Source organism: Dendrobates tinctorius, unplaced genomic scaffold (assembly GCF_039654945.1).
Source record: "Dendrobates tinctorius isolate UK_male_01 unplaced genomic scaffold, ASM3965494v1 ptg000323l, whole genome shotgun sequence".
NCBI lineage: Eukaryota > Metazoa > Chordata > Amphibia > Anura > Dendrobatidae > Dendrobates > Dendrobates tinctorius.
This window is the reverse complement of record NW_027361990.1, coordinates 116,703-141,635: the sequence shown is the minus strand read 5'-3', so window position 1 is coordinate 141,635 and position 24,933 is coordinate 116,703. Positions and strand designations below refer to the sequence as shown.

At 44.3% G+C, this 24,933-nt stretch overlaps 2 protein-coding genes across 3 annotated transcripts in view; one reads left to right on the top strand and one right to left on the bottom strand.

Moving 5' to 3' along the window:
• Positions 1-24,933, top strand: part of LOC141074092 (uncharacterized) — a 70,392-nt gene that overhangs the window by 27,848 nt on the left and 17,611 nt on the right. The window contains exon 1 of one of the 2 annotated variants that reach the window (XM_073561607.1): positions 20,305-20,658. The exons of the other annotated variant lie outside the window; for it this stretch is intronic. Coding sequence (XP_073417708.1) covers positions 20,422-20,658 — 237 coding nt within the window. The 5' untranslated portion in view covers positions 20,305-20,421. Of the gene's footprint in view, positions 1-20,304; positions 20,659-24,933 lie in introns of those variants that run through there. 2 annotated transcript variants of the gene reach the window in all.
• On the bottom strand, positions 221-13,568 carry LOC141074094 (proteinase inhibitor PSKP-1-like). Its single transcript, XM_073561616.1, has 4 exons — positions 13,449-13,568; positions 3,651-3,688; positions 1,612-1,721; positions 221-506 (listed from the first exon to the last, which is right to left on the bottom strand). Exons 1-4 carry the CDS (start codon positions 13,492-13,494, stop codon positions 386-388), a joined length of 315 nt encoding a protein of 104 aa, XP_073417717.1. The 5' UTR covers positions 13,495-13,568; the 3' UTR covers positions 221-385.

Sequence of the window (24,933 nt, the reverse complement as noted above, 5' to 3'; positions counted from 1 at the left end):
GGGTAGAAAACACGTCTCCAGCACAGGAGGAATGGCCGCACTGCTGGTTGCTGATATTGTCATGGATGTTGGGTGTCTGGATGGTGCTGAAGTGACCACCCCACCTGTCACCCCATTCGTGTACACTGCTTGGTAGTGTTTCAGGGTGTCCTGTGGACTAGTATCTTGTCCTGTCTTGTACCCTCTGTAGGTCCCTGCATAGTTAATAACACAGCTGGACAATTGGGAAATCTCTTTGTTTTATAGATTCAATGCTTATCTCTTAGAATTGTCACATTTGGTCATCAGTAATTATGGTGAAGTTTATGGAAACATTTTGTCTCTTTACGCTCCTGGGTTTTCCTTCCTGCGCCGTGCTGCAGAAGCTGTCATCTATAACCATGGTTCATGGGCCGGCGTGGACAGCTCCTTGCATAATTGGCTGCGGCTTCAGCCTCAGCCCCCTGTGCTGGGCAGATGGGGGGCAGCGACCTTCAGCTTTGATTTGGACCTTGTTTGTGCGCTCGCTGCAATATAAAGAAATAACACATGACATGGAAGTGAGTGCGGAGACCTCCTGGTAACACAACTAGTAACATACATAGTAACATAGTTAGTATGTTAGTGATGCCAATGAGATATTACCAGTCTTACCAGGGGCCGCAGGTATAGGACCCTAGGTATAGGATCTCAGGTATAGGACCACAAATATAAGACCCCAGGTATAGGGCTGCAGCTGTAGGATCTCAGGCATAGGACCGCATGCATAGGGCCCCAGGTATAGGACTGCAGCTATAGGTCCTCAGGTACAGGGCTGCAGGTATAGGTCCTCAGGTACAGGGCTGCAGGTATAGGACCATAGGTATTGGACCACAGCTATAGGATCTCAGGTATAGGACCGCAGGTATGGAGCCACAAGTATAGGACTGCAGGTAAAGGAACCCAAGTATAGGGCCGCAGCTATAGGACCTCGGGTATAAGAGTCCAGATATAGGGCCGCATAACATGGTGCAATAAAGATAACAAAAGGGGGTCAGCGATAACCGCTGTGTTAGGGGGCTGCATCACAAGGGCCGGTGTGCGTTATTTCTCTGAGCAGAGTATATTCTGGGCACTAGGTGTGAACGGTATTATAGTGGGCGCAGTGTGCTCTCTGGGTGTTGTCTGGCACTGTCTGGGCTCCATTGGGCTCTATATGGCTTTATGGGGTGCCCTCTGGTAATATAGGCGCAGAGATTCTCTGCAGGGGGAACCATTGCTTGGCGCTGTGTGGGCACCCTGGTATCATGCATGCAGAGAATAACAATGGGTAATGTTTGATTCTATAAGGACAAAGTGTAACACTGTGCAGTGATTGTTTGGATTTATGTGGGCATTATATGGCCCATCTGAGCAAAGCATGAAGCTCTGAGCACTATTTGTAGGAAAGAGGCGCTGTATGTCACTGAGCTGTCACCATGTAGCCTCTGAGCAATGTGTGCAGGTTATTCGACAGTATGGCGCTATACACTATGTATACCAATGTATAGGGCAGGGTGCCATCCCCCCTCTGGCCAGCAGGAGGCAGCGCGGCCATAGACTCAGTTCATCGCTTTTCCTGTTATTACAGGGGAACACTGTGAGATATTGTACCTGTTCTCCCTGCAGAGCTGACATTCATTCCCGTACGTGTATCCGTCCGCGCCGCACACCGGCTTATTCTCATATGGACAGAAATCGCCATCATACCTGGAACACAAAGGCTGCTCCGGCGTCATTACAGGGCTGCTCTCTATGGTCAGACACCCCCCGTATTCTGACACGTGCAGATCAATATATGACATTGCAGGATATTGCATTTAAAGGGAATGTCCAATTTAGTAACTTAGTATTTTTTTTTATTTTTCAATGCATTTAAAAGAATACAGTAATCAGTCTGGATTAATAATTATAATTGACCGTTTTGTGCCTGCAGCACTTGTGCAGAGCTATGTGTCTCCCTAGCCACAAACAACCCTGCATAATTCTGCTGTCATGTCTTTCCCCTGTTTTCTGTAGAGAAACATGACCATGATTTGTTTGCTTACTGTAACCATGGAGACACATAGGTCTGCATAACTGCTGTATACTGTCATAGAAATATTAACATCTCAAACCCCCAAGTGTAGGGGGCACTCACCCCCCCTCCTTCCCTCTCACACAGATTTCCAGTGAGGAAGCAAATAGCTGACAGTCTGAATCTCCTAGACTCAGACTAGTACCTGGACATAAAGGAGTAAGAAGTTGGGTATAGTCCGAAGTGAACCATCCTATTTAAACATGCAGGCAGTCACATTTGGAAATAAAGGACCAGTGCAGTGTCAAGAATGATGTCTTATGTGCGTGAGACAATGGTTCATAGATTGGACAAGTAATTGAGACAGAAAAGGTGTTTTCAGAGGGTTTTATAACAAAGTTACGTGTTTACACATAAATAACAAAGTGGAAGAGGCATTGTCCCTACAGAAAGTACATCCTGAGAAGCTTTACCCCCCACCCCCAGGATAAATGTTGTAATTACAATAGCCAGCCCAGACTTGGTGTCTCTGAAAGAAAATCATGACTATCGGGGCTGGTATAGATCCCAATAATGATGTGACATTTATTTTCAGGTCCACGAAGAATCGAGGAACAAGATGCATGTTTTTTATTCATACCTGTAACCCCTGCTTATAAGCCACAAATCAATAGTGGACAGAGTCTGACAAGAGCCATGTCATGTTTGGTCGCGAGGTAAAGGTAAAATCCTGATTAAAAAAATATGGCGGCAATCCGAACTTCTGCGATCATCAAGAGTAAAGGTATCGCATAAGATGGGAATTTCATAAAGTTCTGAAGCGCTGAGGACATCTTACAACCCGGCCAACTTGATATCATCACTGGGGGCTGTGTGGGTGTAACTCGAGTGCGGATAAAAGATCAAGACAAATTATGTTCTGTGTTCATATAGAGAGGTACATATCAGTGTATGTATGATTCCCGTTAATCAGACGTTTTTCAAATCGAAGCGCCCTCCTTCGCTAGGCCGAATCATATCTCTGATCAGCGTAGTAAGTTTATTTTCTTTTATCCGTTTTCTGTATCCGTATATGATGTATTGTTTTGTCTACTTTGTAAAATCTTTTGTATATTTTTTATAAAGGCTGTCTATCTTTTTGGATTAAATATAAAATGTAATAGTTCTGTTCCTTTTGTTCTGTAAGCTGCACCCCAAAACCATACGCTACCAGAACCAGGCCTCCAGTCAGCCTGTATAAACGACTGGTGGTGACATCGCGTAGTCTGCGGTTATCGGGCGGTTCGCAGTGACTGTATCAGGAGTATATACATATATTCCTTGCTTTGGAATCAGATGTGTATATACCAAACACTCACTGTTAGTTTCCCGATCACCAGCCTATTAGTGGAAACAGCCTGCGGCCTCCTCCGTTGATCATCGGTCAATTGCATAATTGTCCGGACGATAGGGGGCAGCAGAGCTCTGTTTGCTCCATAGATCACAGGTGGATCTGAGATATGACCTTCCCTGACTGCAATCTTTGACAAATTAGTGGCAGCGGTGGGATTCTGTGTGACCCCTCCGGTGTTCCCTCCTTTACATATCATATGTTCTACTATAGACACATATCAGGGATTCTCGGGCTTCATCTTACCTCCCATGTCTTCATGTTTGGTGCTGCTATCACGATGCCTGCAAGCAGAAAATTACAGGCAGAATATCGCACTGTGTTATCGCAGTCTGTATATCACAGTCAATATATCGCACTTTATATCACAGTCTGTATATCGCAGTCTGTATATCGCAGCTTGTATACCGCAGTCTGTATATCACAGTCTTTATATCGCACTCTATATCACAGTCTGTATATCGCGCTCTGTATATCGCAGCTTGTATATCGCAGTCTGTATATCGCAGTCTGTACATCACAGTCTGTATATCGCAGTCTGTATATCGTAGTCTGTATACCGCAGTCTGTATATCACAGTCTTTATATCGCAGTCTGTATATTGCCAGTCTGTATATCGCACTCTGTAAATCGCAGCTTGTATATCGCAGTCTGTATATCGCAGTCTGTACATCACAGTCTGTATATCGCAGTCTGTATATCGTAGTCTGTATATCGCAGTCTGTACATCACAGTCTGTATATCGCAGTCTGTATATCGCAGTCTGTATATCGCAGTCTGTATATCGCAGTCTGTACATCACAGTCTGTATATCGCAGTCTGTACATCACAGTCTGTACATCACAGTCTGTATATCGCAGTCTGTACATCACAGTCTGTATATCGCAGTCAATATATCGCACTCTATATCACAGTCTGTATATCGCAGTCTGTATATCGCAGCTTGTATACCGCAGTCTATATATCACAGTCTGTATATCGCACTCTATATCACAGTCTGTATATTGCACTCTGTATATCGGAGCTTGTATATCGCAGTCTGTATATCGCAGTCTGTACATCGCAGTCTGTACATCACAGTCTGTATATCGCAGTCTGTATATCGCAGTCTGTATATCGCAGTCTGTACATCACAGTCTGTATATCGCAGTCTGTACATCACAGTCTGTATATCGCAGTCAATATATCGCACTCTATATCAGTCTGTATATCGCAGTCTGTATATCGCAGCTTGTATACCGCAGTCTATATATCACAGTCTGTATATCGCACTCTATATCACAGTCTGTATATTGCACTCTGTATATCGGAGCTTGTATATCACAGTCTGTATATCGCAGTCTGTATATCGCAGTCTGTATATCGCAGTCTGTACATCACAGTCTGTATATCGCAGTCTGTATACTGCAGTCTGTATATCAAAGTCTGTATACCAGTCTGTATATCGCAGCTTGTATACCGCAGTCTATATATCACAGTCTGTATATCGCACTCTATATCGCAGTCTGTATATCGCACTCTGTAAATCGCAGCTTGTATATCACAGTCTGTATATCGCAGTCTGTATATCGCAGTCTGTACATCACAGTCTGTATATCGCAGTCTGTATACTGCAGTCTGTATATCAAAGTCTGTATACCAGTCTGTATAGCTCACTCTGTATAGCACAGCCTGTATACCACAGTCTGTTTAGCGCAGTCTGTATATCGCTCTCTGCGTATCCCTCTCTGTATACCACAGTCTGTATATCGCACTCTGTATATAGAAGTGTGTATATTGCACTCTGTATATAGGAGTGTGTATATCGCAGTCTGTATGTCACACACTGTATATAGGAGTCTGTATATCGCAGTCAGTATACCCCACTCTGTATATAGGAGTCTGTATATCGCAGTCTGTATACCACACTCTGTATATAGGAGTGTGTATATTGCACTCTGTATATCAAACTCTGTATGTAGAAGTGTGTATATTGCACTCTGTATATCACACTCTGTATATAGGAGTGTGTATATTGCACTCTGTATATCACACTCTGTATATAGAAGTGTGTATGTCGCAGTCTGTATATCACACTCTGTATATAGATGTGTGTATATTGCACTCTGTATATCACACTGTATATAGGAGTGTGTATATTGCACTCTGTATATAGGAGTGTGTATGTCGCAGTCTGTATACCACACTCTGTATATAGGAGTGTGTATATTGCACTCTGTATATCACACTCTGTATATAGGAGTGTGTATGTCGCAGTCTGTATATCACACTCTGTATCATAGAATCATAGAATCGTAGAAAGGGACCTCCTGGGCCATCTGGTCCAACCCCCTGCTCAAAGCAGGATTCGCTAAATCATCCCAGTCAGATGTCTGTCCAGCCTCTGTTTGAAGACTTCCATTGAAGGAGAACTCAACACTTCTCGTGGCAGCTTGTTCCACTCATTGATCACTCTGTCAAAAAGTTTTTTCTAATATCTAATCTGTGTCTCCTCCCATTCAGTTTCATCCCATTGCTTCTAGTCTTTCCTTGTGCAAATGAGAATAAAGTTGATCCTTCTACAATGTGACAGCCCTTAAGATATTTGTAGACAGCTATTAAGTCTCCTCTCAGTCTTCTCATTTGCAAACTAAACATTCCCAAATCCTGCAACCTTTCCTCATAAGACATGGTATGCAGACCGGTCACCATTCTGGTTGCTCTTTTCTGAACTTGCTCCAGTTTGTTGATGTTTTTTTTAAAATGTGGTGCCCAAAACTGGACACAATATTCCAGATGAGGTCTGACCAAAGAGGAGTAGAGGGAAATAATGACTTCACGTGATCTAGACTGTATGCTTCTGTTAATACATCCTAGAATTACATTTGCAGCTGCCCTGATGAAGTGAGCCAGTAGGCTCAGGAAACGCGTTGGCTGAATAAAGAACTTTGTACTCCACCAGAAGCAAGCGCAGTCCTCATTGCACTTTCACGCCGTTTTTGCAAATTTGTCCTAGGACCCTGTGCAGACTTGCTGCTGCTTCTCATGCGTTTATGGGTGTTGTGACTTTCTCACAACCCCAATAGGTGAGCACCTTCCTTTTTCTCTGTTAATGTGTTTTTTTATACGGATTTTACACAGTGGATGCGCCCTGTATTTTTCCTTTCTGGTGAAGGAAGGTAGTGAGGCTGATTACCAAGCACCTGAGCGGGATGATGATGACTGGGTGACTGGAATTGCTGACTGGATATAAGGCAGCTGACGCCCTTCTGCCTTGCTGGTGATTTCTCAGAGGGATTCTAGGAGACCAGTCTGATTCCTGCTCCTCAAAAGCTAAGTTTTCTGCTCTGCTTTTAGCATTTGTGTTTTGGTTTTGTTTTGCCTTGTTTTTCTGGATTTCTGCCATTCCCTGCTGGGGTGAGCTGAATTCCTTTTTGCTCTGTCTTCAGAAAATACCTGAGTACTGATATAGTCTTTTTGAAGCCTAGCGTCTTCAGAGCTTTTTTCCCTATCAGTCTGTTGGCTCTTGTTTTGATAGAGTTTTGGCGGATTGCAGACAGCAGCTTTTCTATCCTGTCCTATTTAGTTAGCTTGGGCCCCATCATTTGCTCAGCCTATCTTTCTATCTGTGTGAGTGTTTTTTCTTCTTGCTTCACCGTCATTATATGTTGGGGGCTGCCTATTGCTTTGGGGTCTGCTCTGGGGCAGTTTAGATTTCTGTCTTTAGGCTATATAGTTCTCCGGCTGTGATCGAGGGGTCTAGGGCACCGTAGGAACCCCCCACGGCTACTGCTAGTTGTTGTTGATAGGTTCAGTGGTCTGCAATCCGATAGCTGCCAACTTCTCTGGTTTTCTCGACTTAGCTAGTATTTCTGATTTGCCTCCTACGGTGACTCATTCATAACAAGTGTGTATGTCGCAGTCTGTATATCCCACTCTGTATATAGAAGTGTGTATTTTTCAGTCTGTATATCAAACTCTGTATATAGAAGTGTGTATATTGCACTCTGTATATCACACTCTGTAAATAGAAGTGTGTATATTGCACTCTGTATATCAAACTCTGTATATAGAAGTGTGTATATTGCACTCTATATATCAAACTCTGTATATAGAAGTGTGTATATTGCACTCTGTATATAGAAGTGTGTATTTTGCAGTCTGTATACCACACTCTGTATATAGAAGTGTGTATATTGCACTCTGTATATAGAAGTGTGTATATTGCGCTCTGTATATCACACTCTGTATATAGAAGTGTGTATATTGCACTCTGTATATCAAACTCTGTATATAGAAGTGTGTATATTGCACTCTGTATATAGAAGTGTGTATGTCGCAGTCTGTATACCACACTCTGTATATAGAAGTGTGTATATTGCACTCTGTATATCAAACTCTGTATATAGAAGTGTGTATATTGCACTCTGTATATAGAAGTGTGTATGTCGCAGTCTGTATACCACACTCTGTATATAGAAGTGTGTATATTGCACTCTGTATAAAGAAGTGTGTATATTGCACTCTGTATATCAAACTCTGTATATAGAAGTGTGTATATTGCACTCTGTATATCAAACTCTGTATATAGAAGTGTGTATATTGCACTCTGTATATCACACTCTGTATATAGGAGTGTGTATATTGCACTCTGTATATCACACTCTGTATGAAGGAGTGTGTATGTTGCAGTCTGTATATCAAACTCTGTATATAGGAGTGTGTATGTTGCAGTCTGTATATCAAACTCTGTATATAGAAGTGTGTATATTGCACTCTGTATATAGAAGTGTGTATATTGCACTCTGTATATCACACTCTGTATATAGAAGTGTGTATATTGCACTCTGTATACCACACTCTGTATATAGGAGTGTGTATATTGCACTCTGTATATCACACTCTGTATATAGGAGTGTGTATATTGCACTCTGTATATCACACTCTGTATGAAGGAGTGTGTATGTTGCAGTCTGTATATCAAACTCTGTATATAGAAGTGTGTATATTGCACTCTGTATATAGAAGTGTGTATATTGCACTCTGTATACCACACTCTATATATAGAAGTGTGTATGTTGCAGTCTGTATATCAAACTCTGTATATAGAAGTGTGTATATTGCACTCTGTATATAGAAGTGTGTATATTGCACTCTGTATATAGGAGTGTGTATATTGCACTCTGTATATCACACTCTGTATAAAGGAGTGTGTATGTTGCAGTCTGTATATCAAACTCTGTATATAGAAGTGTGTATGTCGCAGTCTCTATACCACACTCTGTATATAGAAGTGTGTATATTGCACTCTGTATACCACACTCTGTATATAGGAGTGTGTATATTGCAGTCTGTATACCACACTCTGTATATAGGAGTGAGTATATTGCAGTCTGTATACCACACTCTGTATATAGGAGTGTGTATATTGCAGTCTGTATACCACACTCTATATAGAAGTGTGTATATTGCACTCTGTATACCACACTCTATATATAGAAGTGTGTATATTGCACTCTGTATATCACACTCTGTATATAGAAGTGTGTATATTGCACTCTGTATATAGAAGTGTGTATATTGCAGTCTGTATACCACACTCTGTATATAGGAGTGTGTATATTGCACTCTGTATATCACACTCTGTATATAGAAGTGTGTATATTGCACTCTGTATATCACACTCTGTATATAGGAGTGTGTATATCGCAGTCTCTATGTCACACTCTGTATATAGGAGTGTGTATATTGCACTCTGTATATAGAAGTGTGTATATTACACTCTGTATATAGGAGTGTGTATGTCGCAGTATGTATATCACACTCTGTATATAGAAGTGTGTATATTGCACTCTGTATACCACACTCTGTATATAGGAGTGTGTATATTGCACTCTGTATACCACACTCTGAATATAGGAGTGTATATATTGCACTCTGTATACCACACTCAATATATAGAAGTGTGTATATTGCACTCTGTGTACCACACTCTGTATATAGCAGTGTGTATATTGCACTCTGTGTACCACACTCTGTATATAGGAGTGTGTATATTGCACTCTGTATACCACACTCTATATATAGAAGTGTGTATATTGCACTCTGTATATCACACTCTGTATATAGGAGTGTGTATGTCGCAGTCTGTATATCACACTCTGTATTTAGAAGTGTGTATATTGCACTCTGTATACCACACTCTGTATATAGGAGTGTGTATATTGCACTCTGTATACCACACTCTGTATATAGGAGTGTGTATATTGCACTCTGTATATAGAAGTGTGTATATTGCACTCTGTATACCACACTCTGTATATAGGAGTGTGTTTGTCGCAGTCTGTATATCCCACTCTGTATATACAAGTGTGTATATTGCACTCTGTATATCACACTCTGTATATAGGAGTGTGCATATTACACTCTGTATATAGGAGTGTGTATGTCGCAGTCTGTATATCACACTCTGTATTTAGAAGTGTGTATATTGCACTCTGTATACCACACTCTGTATATAGGAGTGTGTATGTCGCAGTCTGTATATCACACTCTGTATATAGGAGTATATATATTGCACTCTGTATACCACACTCTGTATATAGGAGTGTGTATATTGCACTCTGTATACCACACTCTGTATATAGGAGTGTGTATATTGCACTCTGTATATAGAAGTGTGTATATTGCACTCTGTATACCACACTCTGTATATAGAAGTGTGTATATTGCAGTCTGTATACCACACTCTGTATATAGGAGTGTGTATATTGCACTCTGTATATCACACTCTGTATATAGAAGTGTGTATATTGCACTCTGTATACCACACTCTGTATATAGGAGTGTGTATATTGCAGTCTGTATGTCACACTCTGTATATAGAAGTGTGTATATTGCACTCTGTATATCACACTCTGTATATAGAAGTGTGTATATTGCACTCTGTATACCACACTCTGTATATAGGAGTGTGTATATTGCACTCTGTATATCACACTCTGTATATAGAAGTGTGTATATTGCACTCTGTATACCACACTCTGTATATAGGAGTGTGTATATTGCAGTCTGTATACCACACTCTATATAGAAGTGTGTATATTGCACTCTGTATACCACACTCTATATATAGAAGTGTGTATATTGCACTCTGTATATCACACTCTGTATATAGAAGTGTGTATATTGCACTCTGTATATAGAAGTGTGTATATTGCAGTCTGTATACCACACTCTGTATTTAGGAGTGTGTATATTGCACTCTGTATATCACACTCTGTATATAGAAGTGTGTATATTGCACTCTGTATATCACACTCTGTATATAGGAGTGTGTATATCGCAGTCTCTATGTCACACTCTGTATATAGGAGTGTGTATATTGCACTCTGTATATAGAAGTGTGTATATTACACTCTGTATATAGGAGTGTGTATGTCGCAGTATGTATATCACACTCTGTATATAGAAGTGTGTATATTGCACTCTGTATACCACACTCTGTATATAGGAGTGTGTATATTGCACTCTGTATACCACACTCTGTATATAGGAGTGTGTATATTGCACTCTGTATACCACACTCTATATATAGAAGTGTGTATATTGCACTCTGTATATCACACTCTGTATATAGGAGTGTGTATGTCGCAGTCTGTATATCACACTCTGTATTTAGAAGTGTGTATATTGCACTCTGTATACCACACTCTGTATATAGGAGTGTGTATATTGCACTCTGTATACCACACTCTGTATATAGGAGTGTGTATATTGCACTCTGTATATAGAAGTGTGTATATTGCACTCTGTATACCACACTCTGTATATAGGAGTGTGTTTGTCGCAGTCTGTATATCCCACTCTGTATATACAAGTGTGTATATTGCACTCTGTATATCACACTCTGTATATAGGAGTGTGCATATTACACTCTGTATATAGGAGTGTGTATGTCGCAGTCTGTATATCACACTCTGTATTTAGAAGTGTGTATATTGCACTCTGTATACCACACTCTGTATATAGGAGTGTGTATGTCGCAGTCTGTATATCACACTCTGTATATAGGAGTATATATATTGCACTCTGTATACCACACTCTGTATATAGGAGTGTGTATATTGCACTCTGTATACCACACTCTGTATATAGGAGTGTGTATATTGCACTCTGTATATAGAAGTGTGTATATTGCACTCTGTATACCACACTCTGTATATAGGAGTGTGTATATTGCACTCTGTATACCACACTCTGTATATAGAAGTGTGTATATTGCAGTCTGTATACCACACTCTGTATATAGGAGTGTGTATATTGCACTCTGTATATCACACTCTGTATATAGAAGTGTGTATATTGCACTCTGTATACCACACTCTGTATATAGGAGTGTGTATATTGCAGTCTGTATGTCACACTCTGTATATAGAAGTGTGTATATTGCACTCTGTATATCACACTCTGTATATAGAAGTGTGTATATTGCACTCTGTATACCACACTCTGTATATAGGAGTGTGTATATTGCACTCTGTATATCACACTCTGTATATAGAAGTGTGTATATTGCACTCTGTATACCACACTCTGTATATAGGAGTGTGTATATTGCACTCTGTATACCACACTCTGTATATAGGAGTGTGTATATTGCACTCTGTATATAGAAGTGTGTATATTGCACTCTGTATACCACACTCTGTATATAGGAGTGTGTATATTGCACTCTGTATACCACACTCTGTATATAGAAGTGTGTATATTGCAGTCTGTATACCACACTCTGTATATAGGAGTGTGTATATTGCACTCTGTATATCACACTCTGTATATAGAAGTGTGTATATTGCACTCTGTATACCACACTCTGTATATAGGAGTGTGTATGTTGCAGTCTGTATATCACACTCTGTATATAGGAGTGTGTATATCGCAGTCTGTATATCACACTCTGTATATAGAAGTGTGTATATTGCACTCTGTATACCACACTCTGTATATAGGAGTGTGTATATTGCAGTCTGTATGTCACACTCTGTATATAGAAGTGTGTATATTGCACTCTGTATATCACACTCTGTATATAGAAGTGTGTATATTGCACTCTGTATACCACACTCTGTATATAGGAGTGTGTATATTGCACTCTGTATATCACACTCTGTATATAGAAGTGTGTATATTGCACTCTGTATACCACACTCTGTATATAGGAGTGTGTATATTGCACTCTGTATACCACACTCTGTATATAGGAGTGTGTATATTGCACTCTGTATATAGAAGTGTGTATATTGCACTCTGTATACCACACTCTGTATATAGGAGTGTGTATATTGCACTCTGTATACCACACTCTGTATATAGAAGTGTGTATATTGCAGTCTGTATGTCACACTCTGTATATAGAAGTGTGTATATTGCACTCTGTATATCACACTCTGTATATAGAAGTGTGTATATTGCACTCTGTATACCACACTCTGTATATAGGAGTGTGTATGTTGCAGTCTGTATATCACACTCTGTATATAGGAGTGTGTATATCGCAGTCTGTATATCACACTCTGTATATAGAAGTGTGTATATTGCACTCTGTATATCACACTGTATATAGGAGTGTGTATATTGCACTCTGTATACCACACTCTGTATATAGAAGTGTGTATATTGCAGTCTGTATACCACACTCTGTATATAGAAGTGTGTATATTGCACTCTGTATGTCACACTCTGTATATAGGAGTGTGTATATTGCACTCTGTATATCACACTCTGTATATAGAAGTGTGTATATTGCACTCTGTATATAGAAGTGTGTATATTGCCCTCTGTATACCACACTCTGTATATAGGAGTGTGTATATCACAGTCTGTATATCACGCTCTGTATATAGGAGTGTGTGTATCGCAGTCTGTACACCACAGTCTGTATACCGCAGCCTATATATCGCAGTGTGTGTATCGCAGTCTATACAATGCACTCTGTATACCGCAATCTGTATATTTCTGGTTAATATATCACATGCACGCCCTTCCATGTTCACCGTCTCTTACCTGCCACCAGGCCGAGGATCAGAGCTCTCAGTAGGACGGTATACATTGTGCTCCGCTCTGCAGCCGTACGGCACCGGTTGTATATGTACAGCTCTCCCTTATCTGTAGCAGAAGTGAGAGCAGATCTCAGATTTATTACCCCGTCGGTCACATCGGTCTTATGCCGACACTTTTATTGTATGATTTCTGGCAGTCGTTACGTCAGCGGATCTGTACTGTTACTGTAACCACATCCCAGGTCCACTGTCCCTTATCATATCAGTAAATGTCACGGATGGGAATATCAGAGCCAGGATCCATGCCCCGATAACTGGCCGCCTGGTCCTGATGGTGCCGTACACGTTGGATTATTATCATCCAAACCTGCTGGACGGACTGCGCATCTAAAGTGTATAGTGCCTCACATCAAGACGAGTCAAAAGTCGCCATAGTCAAAGCTCTTATTCATACGCTGCATTTTTGCCACACGTTTTTCAAGGGTAGGAAACGCTGCATTTTACATTAGCAGCAAAGTTAATTGTGGTATCTGCGCTCATTCAAAGTTAGCACATACAGTACCTGTCCATCTGGTACTCTTCTTCTACTACCCATTCCTAGTAGACCACGGACGCACTTGTCCATGGATTTTATCATTGACCTACAGGTATCTACAGACAAGACTGTGATTTTGGAGGTTGTAGATAGGTTCAGTAAAATGGTCCGTTTCGTTGCATTACCGGCACTTCCGAATGCCAAGACTGTTGCTCTGCTGTTTATAAATGAGATCGTGAAACTTCACGGAGTTCCCTCTGATGTGGTGTCAGATTGGGGGACCCAATTTTAGTTTCCAAGCTCTGGAGGGCATTCTGTTCTCGACTGGGGGGTGCAGCTGTCCTTTTCCTGTGCCTTCCATCCCCAGTCGAATGAGTAATTTGAAGGTCATGGGAGACAGATACAAACATATGACTGACAGAAAACGCCAGGTCCAGATCTGAATGTGAATGACTTTGTGTGGTTGTCTACCAGAAATATCAAGTTGGAGGTTCCTTCCTGGAAGTTTGGTCCTACATTTATTGGTCCCTATAACATAACCACCGTCATTAACCCAACAACATTTCGTCTTGAGCTACCCCAGACCCTTAAGATCCACAATGTCTTTCACAGGTCTCTGCTTAAGAAATATGTGGAACCTCTAGAGTCCTCACCCCTACTGCCACCCCCAATAATGGTTAATGGTAATCTATAGTTTCAGATTTCAAGGATTGTAGATTCTTGCCTCCAATGTTGTTCCCTACAGCACTGTCACAACACAGCTGTCTGGTGGCACGGGACCAGAGGTTCCTTCCCTGTCCCTAACACTATGGGGCGCCGTAGCTTTCCCTATTCTCTGGGATACTTCTGAAGGTGAGCTCCCGGAACACAGCAAACTTGTCACACCCCCCAGAGAACCTATCAGGCAAAGCGATCTTGGGCTCCACTAAGGTGGGAGATGAGATTCCCACACCAGATGTATTAGGGTGCTGCAAAACCACCATGTGTAAATCTGTCACCTCCAGACTGAGCTGCCGCAGTTGACCTGTCAGAGCAGCGATTGGATCCATAATGGATCAGAAAAAAGGTTACTGCCAGAGCTAATGTCACGACACAGCTGTCGGGTGACCCGTGACCAGGGGCTCCTTCCCTGTTCCTAACACTACGGGGCGCCCGAGCTTGCCCTATTCTACGGGATACTTCTGAAGGTGAAGATGCCGGAGCCTCCACCCTTGCCTTATCTCCTGAGTTAGCCCTCCATCTGTTCTCTTCCCCCACCCAGGAATGAGGGACGCTACTGTACACAGCAGTACACCAACCTGACAAACAAGGCAACACAAACAGAAAACTCCAGGCATACAAAATATTCACTCACATGTAACAGAAAAATGCACTGGGGTGTGAAGGTAGGGGAATAAACCAAAATAGAGAAGGATAGGGAATTACTAAACATACAATCAAAACAACAGTCACAGATGACTCCTCCAACTCTCCTTCTCCTATGAACGCCTCTCCCATCATTAGTCATGCAGTAAATGCTAGATCTGACAAGGATTTTTAACAGAGCCAAGATTATAAAGGGGAAAGGAGTGGCAAACCGAGCATAGCTGTGAGCACGGAGATTTCCAACATGGCTGATTAACCCCTGATCTGCCAGAAGGAATAAACATATTTAAAATGAAGAAGTGCTTCTCAGCGTCGGAGTAGGAGAAATCGCACGCTACGGTCATCTGGCTCTACCCTAGCAGTAACCGCATGATAAATACTTGGTGCACTGGAAGGGTTGTGGCCCAGAGGTGAATACTCACAGGCTGGTTCATTCATTCCATACCTCTTATCCTGAGAAACCTGGTCCTGAGTGTTCAGAGGCCCTCGTAGAAGGGGAGTACTGTCACAGGTGTGTCAGATGCAACAGACAGTCGCTCTGCATCTGGCTGCAGAAGGTCAATGCATTTGGCATTGCAGACTTAATCTTTCTGACTTTTGGGCCCAGTGGCAACGTCCCTCCAGCTTTAATTGACACACCAGGACCTGGGTGTTTATAGCTCTCAGTCTGCTTCAGGGAGCCACCGGTGATATTCATATTTTCCCTTGTGTAGGCTTGGAGCTATAGCAGTCGACTTACTTCCTCCCTGGTGCTCTTGGAGGACCTTTGGTGTTACCTCTCTGGAGTTTGCTCTAGCTCAGTTTCTCCCCCTTGTTTGTCTCCCTTCTTGTCTTTAGTGTAGAGTGTTGACTGACCAGTGCTTATCCCCCCTTCCCCATTCAGTGACTAACTCTAGGGATATACAGGGCTTAGGTTTGCTGCTCGGCGATTGGTGTGGAACCAATAGAGGGACGATAGGGTAGGCAGGGTGCTAATAAATCAGCCTAGGGGTCTCCACTCCCCCATTCCCTAGCATTTGGGTTTCCCTCATCCTTTCTTGTTCCACTTAGTCTTCCACACTGTGCGTGACAGTATTATACTGTATGGAGGACTGTAGGGAGTGCATTATACTGTATGGATGACTATGGGGAGTGAATTGTACTATATGGAGGACTACGGGATGTGTTATACTGTATGGAGAACTATGGGATCCATTATACTGTATACAGGACTATGGGGAGTGCATTATACTATATGAAGGACTATGGAGAGTGTATTATACTATATGGAGGACTATGGGGTGCCTTATTCTATAAGGAGGACTAGGAGGGTCCATTATTCTATATGGAGGATTATGGGATGCATTACGCTATGGGTAGTACATTATACTGTATGGAGGACTATGGGGAGTTGTTAGCGTGGGTAGTCTGGAGCCGGAAACTCCAGGAGTGGACCCTCTGGGCCGTGGCACCGAGGGGCCCCGGGCGAGCTGCCAGGTGGAACCGACCCCTATACAGGGACCGTTAGGAGCAGGCCCAGGGGTTCGAGTACCACGGTAGCCGGTACCGAGAGGGGCGGCTCAGGATGGACCGGAGTAGGACTGTGGGACAGAAGTATAGATGACGGAACAAGAACACTGGAGGCAGGACTGGAGTAGGACGGCAGGACTGGAGTAGGATGGAACAGGAACACTGGAGGCAGGACTGGAGTAGGACGGCAGGACAGGAGCAGGATGGACCAGGAACACTGGAGGCAGGACTGGAGTAGGATGGAACAGGAACACTGGAGGCAGGACTGGAGTAGGACAGCAGGACTGGAGCAGGATGGAACAGGAACACTGGAGGCAGGACTGGAGTAGGACAGCAGGACTGGAGCAGGATGGAACAGGAACGCTGGAGACAGGACTGGAGTAGGATGGCAGGAACACCGGAGACAGGACGGAGAGGCTGCTGTGGAGAGCAGGCAAGAACAGAACTGCAGTAGCTGAGAGCACACGATGCAGCGAGGCCAGTGTGCTTGGAAACACAACGATCAGGCACCTCCCACAGGGGGAAGCGGCCTGATATGCTCCTGTCTGGTCTGCCATTGGTCAGGGAGGTGCTTCCGGGTCAGGGCATAGCCGGAGCACAAGAAGCAGGAGGGAGGCGCGGCCACGGCCTATGGCGCATGCGCATTGCATGCAGGGACGCCGCCGACCGGGGACCTGCCAGAGGCGCCCTCTGTGGATGTTGGGCGGCGGGAGGCTGCGGCGTGAGAGCGATGGCCGGGTGAGTACGCAGGGACGGTGTAACAGGAGTGCATTATGCTATAGGGAGGACTAAGATACATTATGCTATATGGAGGACTAAGAGATGCTTTATGCTATTTGGAGACCTATGGGCAGTACATTATACTGTATGGAGGACTATAGAGTGCATTATACAATTGAGAACTATGGGGTGTGTTATAATGTATGGAAGATTATGGGGTGCATTATACTATATGTTGGACTGTGGTGCCGATTATACTATGTGGAGGGCTTTGTTGAGGGATGCTAAAATAATTGGAAGGCTATGTGGGGGCCATTATAATAGTTGGAGTGCTATGTGGGGCACAATATACTATTTGGAGAGCTATGTGGAAACCTTTATACTTTATAGAGGGCATTATACTGTGTTAGGCGTCGGATTTCTGCGTTTACTCTGCAGGGATCCAGACCCTCACATTCTGCAGTCTCCTGCTGTTTATCTACTGCAGAGGAGATTGCCTTGCAGCAAATCTCTCCTGAGGCTAAGTCCTTCTGCCCTCCTACTGAGCATGCTCATGGGACGATCTCCCATTGGAGATCGGGAGTCATGTGCTCAGGTCCTGCTCCAGATCTCATTGGTCCATCTCAGAGATCTGGAGGCTTGCAGAAGGTCCCGGCTGCTATAAAAGGCGCGCATGGCTATTGCGCCATGCGCTAGTGTAGACTTACTTGCTGCTGTGTGTATGAGGACAGATGTATGATTCTGGTGAATGACTCATTATAAAACCCCTTCCCTCCGATATTACGTATGTGGTTAGGGACTGAGTTAGAATCGGCGCCAGCGCTCCTCTGCTGCAACATCCACAGCTGCTAGCGTCCGACATTGCGCTTGCGTCATAGCTTTGTCGTTTAGCGGCAGTGTCCACGCCGCGCTGCAGTAGCAGCTCTCCTTTGCGTCCGCAGCTGCGACGCCGCACACACGGTATGTCTAGACGGACGTAGTGCCGCCGTCTTGGGCTACTCCTGTGACCTGATACTGTGCGTGTATTTATACTGAGTACTGTGACCTCAACAGGCTCAGTCTGTGTATTTTTGTTTATTTGGCATCTCTGTGACTTACCAGAGAATGCTCTGCGCACCCGGGTGACGTTTAACCCTGTGCACATTACCGCCATATTGCTCCTGCCACCACTTAGCAGCGGTTATAGCACCTACTGCACGGTGGACCCCGAGCGGCGAACGCACTTTATTATTTTTATTTAGTGCGTTCCGCCGTTCCTAACAATACTGTATGCAAGAAATTATACTGTTTGTAGGTTTGTGCGGGGTCCATCATGCTGTGTGGGGTCCATTATACAGTTTGAAGCACAGTAGGATCATCATATTGTGCGTGTGGAGGGTACAGTGGAATAATTCACTGTGGGGGTACAGTGTTTGGGGGGCACTTTTGTTGACATCGTACAATATGAGTGCAATGAAAGGGGGATCTAGGGCTCCAGTAAGAGGAGAATTGTTTTGTAAGAACTGCAAAGTTGTGAGATATACTCTTCTGTGATATGTCGAATATCAATTACTATTTGTTTGTTGGACGTGCCTTATTAAAACTTCGGCTATGGAGCCCAATGATTTCTATGTATGCCCCAGCCCCAAGCTGCCAATTCATCTAACTCTTTTTGCCAAAAAATGTAGGAAATGTCACAATTTTTGGTGCAAAAAAACAGAGACATGAACAGCCATATAAACTATAATGGCCACAAGGTCTATACGGAGACCATGCATATTTCAAAATCCATATTTCAAATTACAGATTTCCAATTACACTACTGTGAATTAGACTAGAATTTGACTGGAATTTGACTGTAAGGTAACGACATATATAACCTCTACAATGTTTCGATATCTTCTCACTTTCACCCCCATACTCCTTACTTTCATCCTAATTCCTGTAATCCCCCCCACCCAGTAAGGAGCTAGTAATTTCCCCCTCCGTCCTCCCCAGACAGCTCACCTTTTCCTCAGAACTATTCCTCCACATAAAATCCTTTTTTCTCCAGACACACACGGCCACATCATGTCTTATCCTGCTCCCACCTTCTAATGCTCTGTTACTCCTCATTGCTGGCGACATATCCCCAAATCATGGCCCTCCTCAACACATCCCCACACTCACTTCTAACATCCAGCCTCGATCCTCTACACGTTTTCGCAACCATGATAACCTCATACCCATTCATCCAGCCCCCCACTCCCCCGGTCCCCCTACCTGGAGCACTATGGAACGCACGCTCTGTCTGCAACAAGCTGTCGTTTATCCATGAGCTGTTCATCACCAACAAACTCCCCTTCCTTGGCATCACCGAAACCTGGCTCAACCCCTCTGACTCAGCCTCTACAGCCGCACTCTCTTACGATGGATTCCACCTCTCACACCCCTCGCCCCAGCAACAAACGTGGTGGAGGAGTTGGCTTGCTCCTCTCCGATACCTGCTCCTTTACCCCAATTCCACTACCACTCTCCGCCTGTCTTCCCTCGTTTGAGGTGCACTCCATCCGCATCTACTCCCCCTCCAACCTCCAGCTGGCTGTCATCTAACGCCCCCCAGAACTAGCCAGCTCCACTTTTCTCAACCACTTCACCATCTGGCTACTTCATTTCCTCTCTGCTGACATCCCCACTGTAAGGACTTGGCCTGCATATCCGTTTCTCTGAAATCCTTGCCTTATGTCTGTCGCTCAGTTTCTGCTTTGCCCTTAGTTTAGTTCATTTTTGCCCTCATCCAAGATGGAGTCACGAGCCTCAACGGGGGCCATCTTATTTCCTGTGTTGATCTCTCTTGTTCCTGTCTGCTCTGTATATAAGGAGGCTCTGTATGATTACTCATTGCTTGAGTATACTTGTTATCAAGCTGGAAGGACTGCTACCTAGCTCGTCTCTTCGTTACCTTGGGATACCCCGCCTGCCTGTGAATCTTGGTCTCATTGTAAAGACTTGTTTCTTTGGATCAGCTCTGCACCCACCTCCACTTCAAGGACTGTTTCCTGCTAGCAGGCCTGGCCTGCTCTCCAGGTCTCCGGATCTGGCAACTTGGACTTCATACGTCTCCACGGTCTGTACGTTTGCTCACTGTGTTATTATCTTCATCTGCTTTTACCCTGCTGTGTCTTATCTGTAAACCTGCTTGATTCTGATAAATACTACAGAACTGAAAACCTATGAGCTCAGGTCTCTTTTCTGATCCACGTCACTGACCTCCATTACACGGAGTATATAAAGTTATAACACCCACTATCATCATGGGTGACTTCAACATCCCCATTGACGCTTCCACCCCGGCTGCCTCTAAACTTTTTTCGCTCACTGCCTCCTTTGGCCTCACTCAATGATCCTCTGCAGCCACTCACAAACATGGTCACACGCTGGACCTTATCTTCCACCTCTGTTCCCTTTCTAATCTCACTAACTCACCCCTTCCCTTGTCTGACCACAACCTACTGACATTCTCTTCCCTCTTCTCTCCTAGTGCGCAACCCCCACTACACAAACTCGCTCACCCTCGCAGAAATCTCAAACACCTCAATTTACAATCGCTCTCTGAGTCCCTCCTCCCTCTTACAGACATATCTTCACTTCATGACACAGATTCTGCTGTCATCTTTTATAACAGTACAATAACAGCAGCACTTAATTCGGCCTCCCCCCTCACACATAGCAAAACTCGTACAATCAACAGGCAGCCCTGGCTGACTAGCCTCACCAAAGAACTGAGACGGGCTTGCAGGGTTGCTGAACGGAGATGGAAGAAATCCCACTCTGCCGAGCACTTAACCGCATACAAGCAATCCCTCACCAGCTTCAAGTCCACGCTCAATGCTGCCAAACAAACTTATTTCTCATCTCTCTTATCCTCCCTGTCTCACAAACCTAAACAGCTTTTCAATACTTTCAATTCTCTACTCTGTCCCCCCAGCACCACCTCCTTCTCCTCTTATTACCGCTGAAGACTTTGCCTCCTTCTTTAAGCAGAAGATTGATATGACCAGAGAAATCTTTGGCCCATAGCCCCCAATGCCCCTCTTAGCTGCTCAGCCCTGTTCCTCCAAAACCAACTTCTCCACCATGACAGAAGATCAGCTCTCCACCCTCCTATCAAGATCACACCTCACCACTTGCAAGCTTGACCCACTCCCGTCCCACCTCATCCCTAACCTCGCCACAGTCTTCATCCCTACTCTAACACACCTCTTCAACCTCTCACTTACAAATGGTGTGTTCCCCTCATCCTTCAAACATGCCTCGATCCCACCTATCCTCAAAAAGCCATCCCTTGACCCATCCTCTGTGTCTAGCTATCACCCGATATCTCTTCTCCCTTATGCCTCAAAACTACTGGAACAGCATGTCCATCTTGAACTCTCCTCCCACCTCTCCTCCTGCTCCCTCTTTGACAGCATACAGTCAGGCTTCCGACTGCAGCACTCAACTGAAACTGCCCTTACTAAAGTCACCAATGACCTACTAACCGCCAAGAGCAAGCGACACTACTCTGTCCTCTTTCTCCTGGACCTGTCTTCTGCCTTCGACACTGTGGACCATTCCCTCCTGCTACAGATTCTCTCATCTCTTGGCATCACAGGTTTGGCCCTATCCTGGATCTCATCATATCTAACAGACCGAACATTCAGTGTCTCCCTCTCCCACACCACCTCCTCACCTCGCCCCCTGTCTGTTGGTGTTCCTCAAGGCTCAGTTCTAGGACCCCTACTCTTCTCCATCTACACCTTCGGCCTGGGACAGCTCATAGAATCCCATCGGTTGCAGTCTCATCTCTATGCCGATGACACGCAGATCTACCTATCTGGACCTGACCTCACCTCCTTACTTACCAAAATCCCACAATGTCTGTCTGCTATTTCAGCTTTCTTCTCTGCTCCCTTTATAAAACTGAACATGGACAAAACAGAATTCATAATCTTTCCCCCATCTCACTCTACCCCTCCACCAGACCCATCCATTAATGTGAATGGCTGCTCACTTTCCCCAGTCCCGCATGCTCGGTGCCTCGAGGTGATCCTTGACTCTGCCCTCTCTTTCAAGCCACATATCCAAACCCTTGCCTCCTCCTGCCGTCTCAAACTCAAAAATATTTCCTGGATCCGTGCATTTCTTGACCATGAAACCACAAAAACACTAGTACATGCCCTTATCATCTCCCGCCTCGACTACTGCAACCTCCTACTCTCTGGCCTCCCCTCTAGCCCTCTGGCATCACTCCAAGCCATCCTGCACTCTGCTGCCCGACTAATCCACCTGTCTCCCCGTTATTCCCCAGCCTCTCCTCTCTGTCAAGCCCTTCCTTGGCTTCCTATCGTCCAGAGGCTCCAGTTCAAAACCTTAACTATGACATACAAAGCCATCCACAACCTGTCTCCTCCATACATCTGTGACATGGTCTCCCGGTACTCACCCACACGCAACCTTCGATCCTCTCAAGATCTCCTTCTCTTCTCCCCTCTTATCTCTTCTTCCCACAACCGCATACAAGACTTCTCCCGTGCTTCCCCCATACTCTGGAACTCTCTACCCCAACACATCAGACTCTCGCCTACCATGGAAACCTTCAAAAAGAACCTGAAGACCCACCTCTTCCTACAAGCCTACAACCTGCAGTGATGCTCAGTCTACTGAACCGCCGCACGACCAGCTCTACACTTTCCTAGTGTATCCTCACCCATCCCCTGTAGACTGTGAGCCCTCGCGGGCAGGGTCCTCTCTCCTCCTGTACTTGTGTGTGCCTTGTATTGCTCATGTTTATTGTACTTGTCTATATTTGCCCCTTTTCACATGTAAAGCGCCATGGAATAAATGGCGCTATATAAATGTATAATAATAATAATGAAAAATACAGAAAACATAGGTGAAAATCAGAGTCTGACTGAGGACTTAAGAGGTTTTGTTGGGAATTGACCACGGTGGTGTCGTAGGCACAGGCGTGAGCCCGTCACCAGGCACCGTGCCCTTTATTCTTGGTTCTGCTGAACACATGGGGGACTCAGATCGTGTTTTCCTTCACGTTCTCCCTGGCTCTGCGTATATAGATATTCTACATCATTCATCGTAGTGAAAGCCGCAGATAACGCCTCTCGCTCCTTCCCCTTTCCTGACACTTTTCACCTTTATTCCTTGTACGCAGCAAAAACAAGACATAAATACTCGTATAAATGACGATATCTGCAAAAGTGACAGGAGGTAATCGATCCTTTTTTTTTCCTCATGTATTTTTGTGTAGATTGTGTTCTCTGTTTAGTATTTAAAGTGTTTTTTTTCAGGACTTAAGACCCCCATAAACTATGGATAAGTCGGCCTGACCTGCTGATATCAGTGGGATCGGCAAACCACCAAAAGTATGCGGGGGCTTCCCAACTCTCCCCCAACAGATGATGTCGAGGAGAAAAGGATGCGGCCATTAGAATTTCAGTGGCAAATCCTTTTGTATTCCTTGGAGATGAGCAGTGGAATAGTCTAGAAAACACAGAGGAGTCTGGAGGAGGAAAACAGTAGTTTGGAAGGAGGGGGCAGGTCTGGAGGAGGACAGAGGAGTATGGAAGAGGAGGACAGAGGAGTCAAGAGTAAGAAAAGGATAGAGGAGTCTTTAGGAGGGACAAATGGGACTGGAGGAGGGGTACAGATGTGTCTGGAAGAGGAGGACAGAGGAGATTGGAAGAGGAGGAGAGAGAAGTCTGGAGGAGGAAAACCGTACTCTGGAGGGAGGGGGACAGGGATCTAGAGGAGAAAAACAGGAGTCTGGAGGAGGAGAACAGATGAGATTGGAAGAAGAGGACAGAGAAGTCTGGAGGAGGAAAACAGTCTGGAGGGAGCGGGACAGGGGTTTGGAGGAGGAAGACAGAGGAGTCTGGAGGAGGAGGACAGAGGAGTCAAGAGGAGAGGGACAGATGAGTCTGGAGGGAGACAAGTGGGTCTGGAGGAGAAGGACAGAGGAGTCTGGAAGAGGAGGACAAAGGAGTCGAGTGGGGACAAATTGGTCTGGAGGAGGAAGAGGACAGTGGAGTCTGGAGGGAGGAGGACAGAGCAGAACACGTATTTTATTAGTCTGATGAAGGGACCTGAACTTACAATCATCTGATTGCTTGTATTATATACTCCAGTATACAGTAAACATTACTATTTCCTGTGAAGTACCAAGATGACAACTATGGGGGCCTTTAGTGGGCCCCGTCTGCTATGGTAGTCTATTGGAATCCCGCAGTCTTGTTGTAGGTGGGGGAGCGGCGTTAGTCCAGTACCAACCACTTTAATGCCACTGACAGAGAATGACAGCACCATCTAAAGGGTTATGCAGCAGCAATCAGATCTGGGTTGATTT

Coding starts and splice junctions, on each gene's coding strand:
- LOC141074094 (XM_073561616.1), bottom strand. CDS start 13,494: ATGTATACCGTCCTACTGAGAGCTCTGATCCTCGGCCTGGTGGCAG. Junction 1,722..3,650: donor CAAACATGAAGACATGGGAG/GTAAGATGAAGC, acceptor ACGCCGGAGCAG/CCTTTGTGTTCCAGGTATGA. Junction 507..1,611: donor CAGCTCTGCAGGGAGAACAG/GTACAATATCTC, acceptor TTTATATTGCAG/CGAGCGCACAAACAAGGTCC.